We start from the raw sequence: 10,504 nt of genomic DNA, 5'->3' as shown, positions 1-10,504 counted from the left end.
GGAGGGAGGGAGGGAGGGAGGGAGGGAGGGAGGAAGGAAGGAAGGAAGGAAGGAAGGAAGAAAAGGGGAAAAGGAAGGAAGGAAAGTGAAGATTAGGAAAGTAAAAGACAAGTGAAGTTAGGGTTTTAAACTCCTTCCCGCCACTATTTCTTCCTAACAGAAGCTTCCTGGATTGTCTCAGGAAGGTGAGAGTGTAAACAGATTAAGGAATGCCTCTGCAGGACTCACAGGATTCTTATCAGTTAGACTGGCCTGTCTCCCTTCCCTGCTGAGCAGGGTGGCAGGAGGTGGGGGTGGGGGTGGGGGTGGGGACATCTCTCCTTGGTGATTCTCAGCCAGCAGGATGGCTGCACTCTGGGCATAGAGCCCACCCTGTTGGGCCCACCCTTCTTTCTGCACGCATCGGGTTTTAATGCCCAGGCCCCAGGGGGCTTGGGCTGGTGCACATACAGACAAGCAAGCACACACACACACACACACACACACACACACACACACACACACACGCACATAAATGAATAAAATATGTAAGGAAATAAATCCCCATTCCAAAACTGTTAGCTAGAGACAGGAGGATCTCTGAGGCTTAATGGCCACCAGGCTAGTTCCAGGTTCAGTAAGTCTCCATCTCAAATGAATAAGGCAGAGAATGATAGAGTAGAACACCCAATGTCCTCCATGTGTTTTTTTTCCTCACCCACATCATGCTTGCACGCGCACATGCACACACACACACACACACACACACCACAAATGCATCCCCACTGCAGTCAAATCAAAAAGTAAGCAATTAACCTCTAGTATTTGAACAAATTCCTAAAAAGAAAAAGAAAAACATGAAATTCAACTCTGTTCCCGTTCTCTGCCTTGGTTTTTAATGACTGGATCTATTTCTGTGAGTCAGTGCTGCCCACAGACATTTGGTCTTATACTTCAGCTTCCCAGCTCTGGAGATCTGTGGAGCATTCATATAGACTTTGATACTAAACGCCTGGACCCCTGGGAGCGCATCATACCCACCTTCAAGTACAGCAAGGAGGTCCCATTCTTTGAGATGCTTGTCCCCACAACAGACACGGTGCGATATGGCTATCTAATGGAAAAGCTGCTGGCCGTCAGGCATTCGGTGTTGTTTACAGGAATAACTGGCGTCGGAAAGGTAGGAAACGTGCATCAGAAGTGCTGTCAAATAGGGGCCCAGCATCAGAAATAATTGTTGTTTCCTGGAGTGGGGGAGGGTTAGGTTTGGGGTTCTTCTGTTTTGGTTTGTTTTGTTTTGGTTTGTTTTAGATTTTATCACTTTCTTCAGAATTTAACTCTTCAGAATTCACACTGACCCTGGGATTTCCCCAAAGTTTATCAGTTTCTAAATGTACCCTCAGGTTGGTCTCAGACCAAGCCGTGCGTTTAGGGATATTTGTGTATTTCTGCAGTTGCCACATGTTGTCTGGATAGAAACTGCCCAGGGCAGCTGTATTCCCCAAGAACTGTTGGTGACAGTCATTCTGTCCTCTTTCCTATTTACTTTTAACTGACACACCCACAACTTCAGGGTCATTTTAATTTGGTAAGGAGAGGTTGGAGAAGAAAATATTTAAAGGAGTCTGCACAAACGAGGATTCACTGCTTACCTTCCATATTATCTCTGAGAAATATGGGCCACCGAGATATCTCAGCAAGTAAAAAGGCTTGCTGCCAAGCCTGGCTCCATGAGTTTTGTTCTCAGGACTCAAAAGGTGGAAGGAGAGAACCGGTTTCTGTAAGTGGTCTTATGACCTCCACACATGTGCATCATGACACATAGGCACCCACACACATGCATGATCTCTCTCTCCCTCTCTCTCTCCCTCTCTCTCTCTCTCTCTCTCTCTCTCTCTCACACACACACACACACACACACACACAAATACAATTTTTTAAATTTTTTAAAAAGAAAAGAAATGTGGGTCTACCTCATTATCCAATTGGACCAGATACTAACTGATAAATTTGGTATGACACTATGACTTTTTTCTGAGTTAGATCTGATTCGAATACTTCTCTAGTTCTGTTGAATGTACCTGAAGATCAATGTCCACCATGAAACAATCACAGTTTCGTTTAGATCCATCCTTGCTTCCTCTATACCGTGTCTCATTCATGGTGCTGGGTGGTGACCAGTACAGGCTACTGAAAAGGTATCACATTGAATATAAAATCATTTAACATATTCTTTTTTTTTTTTATTCAAAGTCCGTTATTGCAAAAGGATTGCTGAATAGAATTCAAGAATCAGCTGGCTATGTCCCTGTTTATCTAAATTTTTCTGCCCAAACTTCATCGGCAAGGACACAGGAGATCATTGAGTCAAAACTGGAACGGAAGAGAAAAAATATTCTAGGTGAGCGCCATCGCCACGGTTTCGCTCTGCACATTCACTCAGCCAGCCAGTTGCGTTCAAAGAGAGCAAGCTGAGGAAACCACCTTGCCTTGCAGCAGCCGCTCTTGCAGCAGCCCGCCTAGTCCTCTGGGGAAATCACTGGTCTCTCCTATAAGTCCTAAGCATCACAATGAAGGCTGTGCCTCAGCACAAGTTCATGCAGAATGAGTAAAGGCATTGTGCTAACTCATTTTTCTCATCCAGATATTTCACTGTGAACTGCAAGCCATTTATTTCTCCCACCACAGTGTCAGCTGCTCTCCTCATTGCTATGACAATACCCGAGAAAGGCAATTGAAAGGAGGCATTTGGCTCATGGTTTAAGGGAGAAGGCTGACATGGGGGGGGGGGGGAGCATGGCGGCAGGAGCAAGCAGGTGGTCACACCACATCTGCCATCGAAACTCGGAGAAACGAATGCTGGTGCTCAGCTGGCTTTCTCCTTTTTATTTAGTTTTTCTTTTTTTATTCATTCTGGGATCCCATGGGATTGTGCCAGTCACGTTCAGGGTTAATCTTCCCTTCCCCGATGAACCTCTCTGGAAACACTCTCACAGACACACCTGGACTCCAAGTGGAGTGAAGGTAAAGACTAACCAGGACAGCCACCTTCAGCCCAGATCATCTGCAGTCTCCGAGACTTCATGGCCCCTCTTCTCTCCACCCACAGCTCTCAAACCTCAATTGATTTCCATTTGTTTAAGCTAACAAATATCTTCATATCTGGCACATGGAGTTTCTGGGTTCAGTGGAAAGTAACATGAGACTAGGTTTGTCTTCAGTTGGTGTTTTCAACCAAATTTTAGCATCTCCTTCTCTTTCCCTTATTAACTAGTTGTGTTGTTATTGTTGTTGTTGTTGTCGTTGTAAGTGTAATTTTCCTGTCACCTTTAGATATTTTAAGTCTGAACCCATGTAGAACATCAACCCCAAGCCTAATTAAAAGGCATCCCTTGTCTCTGGTGTGAGTCAGATTTGTAGCTCCAGGAATTGACATGGAGGGAAGCAGGGCGTGCTGCTAGCCCTTTCTTCATGCCGAGGTTCTGAAGTGTAGGGGCAGGAGAAGACAGAATAGACTAATGTTTTGTCCCTCGCTGGCATTTAGAGTGTCTCCGTGTGTGGCCCCTGATCCTCTGGCACTGAGGCAGGCTTGCAGGAGCAAGCTCTTGAGAGCAGTTCACTGGTCAGGTTTCAGCCTCCTTAATGGAAAGCTGCCTGATGTTGATCTCCAGGTCACAGAATCCACTTCCTCCCAGCCTCCAGCAATGTAAGTTCAACCTATGTGTTATACTTCACTTAACAGAGCCCACAGCCTCCCAGGTGGGTACCTGACAGAGCTCAGCTGCTCCCCACATTGTCCACCCTGCACTGACCTCCATATGCTAACAGTAAGGTTACCAACTGCCTCACTGTCTCCTCAGGCTTCCCCTTTTCCTGCTCAGTTAAACACATGGCAGCAGATGCCAGTCTGTTTGTTTTTTGCATGAGCTCCAAATTTTCATGAGTGAGTCTCTCAGGTCTTTTCCTCACTTGGATCTTGCTACATGGCTCGTCTGGGGCAGAAGATAAAGGGAGCTCTTAATCAGCTTTGGTTGCCTTGGAATCCTCACCTATCATTCATCTCAACTGCAGGGCTATGGCTCTTTTCTCAAGGCCTGGAAGCCAGAGTAGGGAAGCCACCTCCTGTGCTGCCTTCCTACTCTTTGGGATTTTCCAGTGATGGGATTGGGATAACTTCAAATATCAAAGCCTATTCCATGTGGAAGCAATGAGGTGGTGTTTCTTAATTGAGACCTTTAGAGTCCCTCTACTTCCTTCTGTGGAAAGATAACCCCCTTCCTCCTCCATCTTCAGACACTCAGGCCACACATCTGCTCAGGGAAGAAGTTGAGGCTAAGACACAGAAAGGTCAAGACCCTACTGGGGAACTAACATCATCAAGTGTTTCTGAATCTAAGGGTGAGGGACCATGTAAGATAACAATGTGAATGCCTTGGTCAAGTCTGTATCTCTCAGCAGAGGGTAGATGAGCAGATGATCCCTTATGGCCCCAAATGCCTCAGTGTTACCCCACCCCTAATACCATTACACCAAGGACTAAGCTTCAATGTGAACTTTTGTGAGAACAAGTCATTTTTAAGCCACAACAACAAATGGTCTTATGTTTTCTAAGGACAAATTGTAATTCTTTCAAAATTCCATCTCTTCTTCCAGGAGCACCAGGAAATAAACAAGTGGTGATTTTTGTTGATGATCTGAATATGCCCCGGCTGGACCGCTATGGATCCCAACCTCCAATTGAACTGCTTCGGCAGTATCAAGATTTTGGTGGATTCTATGATAGAAACAAACTCTTTTGGAAAGAAATACAGGTTAATTTTAGATTTCACATTAATTGGTGTGTTCAAAGATGGATGATATTTCCAAATACTACAGACTGGGTAGCTTCAGCTAGTTTCTCATAATCCTAACAGCTAGAAGCTCGAGATGAAGGGGTGAGCAGCATCCACCCCCCTAAGATTTCATCCGTGATGTTTAGATGTCCTTCTTCTCCTCGCGTCCCTACATGGGTTTGTCACTCTGTTTTCTACTGTTAATAACAGTTATATAGGATGGGTAAGTCATAAAGTGATTTATTGTGGATTGTGGTTTTGATCCAAGGGCAAGAGACCACATGTGGTGCCAGATTTCCCCACTTCATCATTGGGACAGTCAGGTGGTAGGTGACACAGAAAAGATGTAAACAAGCATCTCTTCAGCCCAGATAGGGAACCAATGGTAAACCAAAATAAAGATACCATCCAAATCCAACCTGGCAAACCAATGAGTTTATTGGGCTTATTCATACGTATAGGTATGAGTAAAAGGTTACTTACAGGAACATGGATAACTCAAAGGCAGCTACAGCACTGGATATGGTAGCTACATGTCTTTAATCCCAACACTTGGAAGGCAGAAACAAGTGGATCTCTGTGACCAGGCCAGCCTGGTCTATATCACAAGTTCTAGGTAGCCCAGAGTCACAGAATGAAACCCTGTCTCAGAAGGAAAAAATGAGAGTAGATGTCTTACCCAAAGCCCATCCCCAAACTCAGCATGGGTGACAACTCACAAAAACTGGATCAGGAGTTTATTGTACAATTTGCAGGCAGATCAAGTTCAGAGAGTCTCCTCTCCTCAGCAGATTACCTAAATAATCTTGGGGAGCCAGGAACCTTGTGAATCTAGTAAGTTTCTGAGACTTCCTGGAATTTGTGAGTTGTTTGTATCCTGATATGAGCAAAGTTTCTTTTACAACATTTTAAGAAACAATGAGAAATGTTACACAACAGCAAGGCTGGAGAAATATGAGGAGTACCACTCTGATGACCTTAGGAGTCTTAATCATTTCCTAAAGCTACCATTTCAAAACAGCAATGTTGGATTAAACTTCTCCCCTCTACATGCCTCTTAACAGTGATTAAAGTCCAACATAAGTTATGGAGGAGGCAAACCGTACTCAAATCACAACAATTGGTTTTCTTCTTATTGAGGTACCATTCATATTGTATTAGGGGTCACTCTAAAGACATCATTTTACATTAATCACCTCTCCAAATTCCCTGTCTCCAAAAGCGATCAATTTTATCACAAATTAGGACTTTGGCACATTATTTCTGGGTAAATTCAGTCTACAAAGTGTGTTGGTGTTTCTTACCCGTAACTCAGCTCATTCCATTTGCACTGAAGGTTTGTTGTGCTGCGTCAGGAGATGAGTGGCCAGTAAGACAACCCTTGCCTCCCAGGGAGCTCCGTTTTGGAGAGTAGACAGATATTTGTAGTAAAAGATGATGAGTAGGAAAGACGGAGAGAATTCAGGATTGAGACGGGGTTGGGGCTAAAAGAAGCTGGTGTGTGGGAGACTAGACAGTAAGGACAGACAGACGGTATGAACGTTTTATACCTCATAAACAAGGAGTCTGAAATGCCCTAGTTCTGTAAAATATGACTCTGGAACAGCAAGAGGAACAGAACTCACATTTCAAATGGCTATGAATTCATGATAAAAAAAAAAAAAATGTGAGTTTGTCCTCTCAGTGATGGGGAGTCTCCAAAGCAAGTGTTCTAGAAAGATCTACTTGGCTGTAAGAAAGGAATGAACTAGAAAGGAGGCAAGAATAGAGATTCTGCAGCCCCTAAGAGGAGAAAAGATGAAAGTCAGAGCCTCATTGTGGCCACATGTGCAAGCAACAAGCCATCAGCAGGACTCAAGAGTCTGGGGGAGAATGGGGACCCTGCGTGGACCGTCTGAAAGGGGGCATGTCTGCAGTAAGTCATTTCGCCCATAGTAAAGTCAAATTGCAGGAAGCACTGTTACATCACTTAACTCCTCCAGCATCCCTGCAAAACAAACGGTGTTATTGGCTCAAAGACAAACAGACACAGGCCAAATCCTAGAATTCCTTTTGACTGTATGGGCCATCCATTGCAAATATTTCTCTGCTCACTTATTTCTTTTCACTTCCACAATTGTTATCTAAAGCCAGGCTCTCTCTCTCAGATTCCTGAAGCCAACAGTCTCTACCTCCTATGATATCAGTCAGATTAAACTAACACATTTGACTGATCACTAGGCCTGCTCCCTGACCTGCAGACAACATGAGTGGCCTTTTAATTTCTATTGTTTGTTTTCAAACATTTATTTTTAATTGTGTGCCCATTCTGGGGGTACATATATCCTTGTGGAGTCCTAAAGAAGGTGTCTGGTCTCCTGGATCTACAGGCAAGTTGTTACCTGACGTGGGTGTTGGGAAGGAAACTGCAACAACTAACTACAGTCCCCTGCAAACACAGAGCATGTTCTTAAACACTGAGCCATCTTGCCAGCCTCCAGAGTAATGTTTTTAAAACTACAGCCCTGGGGCTGGGAAGATGGCTCAATGGTTAAGAGCACTGACTGCTCTTCCTAAGGTCCTGAGTTCAAATCCCAGCAACCACATGGTGGCTTACAACCATCTGTAATGAGATCTGATGCCCTCTTCTGGCGTGTCTGAAGACAGCAACAGTGTATTTATGTATAATAAATAAATCTTTGTACTGAAGCAAGCAGGGACTGAGCGAGTATTATTGACCGGAGCAAGCAGGACTGACCAGAATGAGCGGGGTTGACCAGAGCGAGCAGAGGGTCCTAAAATAAATAAATACATACATACATACATACATACATACATAAATTCATAAATAAATAAATAAAATCCCTGCTGAGCAACTAAGACCTTGGTTTTTCATCATGAAATAAGGGTGTGAACAGTGACCTCAAAGAGTCATGGGGTTGCAAAGCCAGCTCATACTAGGTCCTCAAGAGTGTTGTTTCTGAGTCCTGATACTAGGGAGGGCAGACCTTACCATTTTCTCTGCAGGCTGACCCACATTGCTTTGTCTCCATGCAGGATGTAACAATTGTATCAGCATGTGCTCCTCCAGGAGGGGGTCGCAATCCTGTGACACCCCGCTTCATCCGACACTTCAGTATGCTGTGCCTCCCCATGCCCTCGGAGCACAGTCTGAAGCAGATATTCCAGGTGAGTGTGAATTCTAATTTAAACAAGATGGGGCAAAGAAAACATGGACTAAGGATCCCAGAGTCAAAACAGTCCACAGGATTTCCAAGAGCCCCTTTCACCTCTTTCTAAGCAGGAAGCATCTGACCATGGGCACCCTGAGAGCAACTGGGTGGTGTTTGCATTATTGACTTCTGTATCTGTGATCATTTAGGAATACAGACAGATTATATATGGCGCTAACTCCTAAAGGTGGCAGATCTCTCCCACTGTCCAGCCCTTACCTCTGTGCATATTTCAGACATGATCTCCAGGTCTGGATCCCCTACTTAAATCACACAACACTCCAGGCAGCTCCAGTTCAACACACTTCAGTCAGACATCTCGGACTTTCCCATCATCACTGTGAACAATGAGCCATCTTCCTCCCCCCTGAGCTAACCTCCCTGGGTAACCACTTCCTCGTCTTTTACATTGTTGCCTTAACCTAGAATCACTCATCAGAGCGTCCTGTGATGGGAAATGTTACTCTGAAAAGGATGATGGCAGGACATGGGTCAGTGGGGCATGCCATCTCCGGTCACCCAAGGTGGAGTCTTGGAGGAGGCTACAAATTGGCAGAGGGAAGAGAGCCCAGGAACAGAGAATTCATGAGTGAACACAGTCACAGAAACAGAAAACGGGAAGTCCATGGGAAGTTACAGACCAGCTAGGAATTCCACTCAGCCAACCCAAACAATGATAAATCACAAGAAAGAGGCCGTTCTCAAGAGTATACTCCAAAATGAGCAAGGGCTTGATGCACAGGTGCCTTTGTCTCGGAATTCAGCCTTCTATTGCACTTGGAAAACAGTATCAAAACTGGAGTATTTGAAAGACAAATCCTGGATTAAAAAAAAATCTCTCTCCATTATTTTTCTGGTTCTAGGCCATCTTGAATGGCTTCCTGGCTGACTTCCCAGAAGCAGTAAAGCAAACTTCATCAAATATTGTAGAAGCTGCAGTTGAGATTTATAACAGGATGAGTGTCGATCTCCTGCCAACCCCAGCCAAGTCCCATTATGTCTTTAACCTGAGAGACTTATCCAAGTGTGTGCAAGGTAGTGTCCTTATTCTTGCTTCTGCATTTCCATTGCCCTCCACCAAATCTCTCAGAATCATGTGCACCAAGGTGTCTATGACTCAACTGGACAACTCCTAGCATGATGGTTAATCTCAGTTGTCTACAATAATGAGATCTAGAATCACCCAGGAGAGGACCTTCTTGGCATGGTTAATTGAGGTAGGAAGACCTATTCCCTATGTTTGAGATTCAGACTATATAAGAAGGAAGAAATGAGCTGAGCATATTCTGTTTCTCAGCTTTGCTGTTCCTGCTGCCTGGCTGTGGATATGCTGTGCACAGCCACCCCACCCATGCTCCTGCTCATACAACCTTCCTAGAGAGATGGACTGTAACTGTGAGGAAAAATCTGTGAGAAAAACATTCTTTCTTCCTAACTTGCTTTAGTCAGGGTATTTTATCACAGCAACAGAAAAGTAACTTGGACACAGAACATAACTTACTCAAGTCTCCTTACAGCCCTATCTCACACTGACTCCCAGAACCTTCTCAAATCTCCATCCCATTCCACTTCTCCCCTTCCAGCTAAGGGTGAGGAATAGAAAGCTTAAAAATAGAAGCAGGCCAGAGATGCTGCATCTCCCAAAGCTCCCAGACAGCCTGCCTTTTCCTATCCTGATCTGAACTGCCCCTGTACAGAGTTCCATCTCTACCTGCATCATCTGAGATTTGGTTTTCACAATCCCCACATTGCTTTTATAGTAACCTCTTCTGTTAGATCATCCCCAACATCGTTTTTGCAAATCCAGTAATACATCCCACCTTTAAAAATTAATTCCTCTTCTTTTCTAGAAAGACTTCTGTTATATAAATAAATAAATAAATAAAGCCTCTCCTCGACGATGCTTCTAGTGTAAGCTCTCCTGTTCCCTGCTCTCCCTGGCTGTTGTCACTCCATTGGCATTGATAGCTGCTCCTCCTCCCTACCTTAAAATCATGGCCTGGGCTCGGTACTCAGTCAACTTTTTGTTCAACCTCAGTCAGTCCTCTGTTCCAGAGAGCAGCCTCTCCTTTGAGCATGCCTCCCGTGTTCTACACTCTTCTCCACGTTCTCACTCAGCTGCTCAACTGGACTTCTTAAACTCGATTGAAAGTAGGTTATTAGCTAGCTGCAGTGATACATGCCTTTAATTCCGGCACTCAGGAGGCAGAGGCAGGCAGGTTTCTGTGAGTTCCAGGCCAGCCTGGTCTACATGGTGTGTTCTAGGATAGCCAGAGCTACATAGTGAGATCCTGTCTTGAAAGAAAGAAAGAAAGAAAGAAAGAAAGAAAGAAAGAAAGAAAGAAAGAAAGAAAGAAAGAAAGAAAGAGGGAGGGAGGGAAGGAGGGAGGGAAAGAAAGAAAGAAAGAAAGAAAGAAAGAAAGAAAGAAAGAAAGAAAGAAAGAAAGAAAGAAAGAAAGGGAAGGAGGGGGAAGGAGGGGG

General features: G+C 44.5%; 1 protein-coding gene across 1 annotated transcript in view; it reads left to right on the top strand.

Annotated features, from left to right (window-relative positions):
- Window positions 1-10,504, top strand: part of Dnah6 (dynein axonemal heavy chain 6) — a 195,435-nt gene that overhangs the window by 89,882 nt on the left and 95,049 nt on the right. The window contains exons 38-42 of the mRNA XM_021190740.2: window positions 938-1,159; window positions 2,233-2,380; window positions 4,633-4,790; window positions 7,848-7,979; window positions 8,887-9,058. Coding sequence (XP_021046399.1) covers window positions 938-1,159; window positions 2,233-2,380; window positions 4,633-4,790; window positions 7,848-7,979; window positions 8,887-9,058 — 832 coding nt within the window. The remainder of the gene's footprint in view (window positions 1-937; window positions 1,160-2,232; window positions 2,381-4,632; window positions 4,791-7,847; window positions 7,980-8,886; window positions 9,059-10,504) is intronic.

The sequence above is a fragment of the Mus pahari genome, chromosome 2 (genome assembly GCF_900095145.1).
Source record: "Mus pahari chromosome 2, PAHARI_EIJ_v1.1, whole genome shotgun sequence".
Lineage (NCBI taxonomy): Eukaryota > Metazoa > Chordata > Mammalia > Rodentia > Muridae > Mus > Mus pahari.
This window is presented reverse-complemented; position numbering and strand designations above follow the sequence as displayed.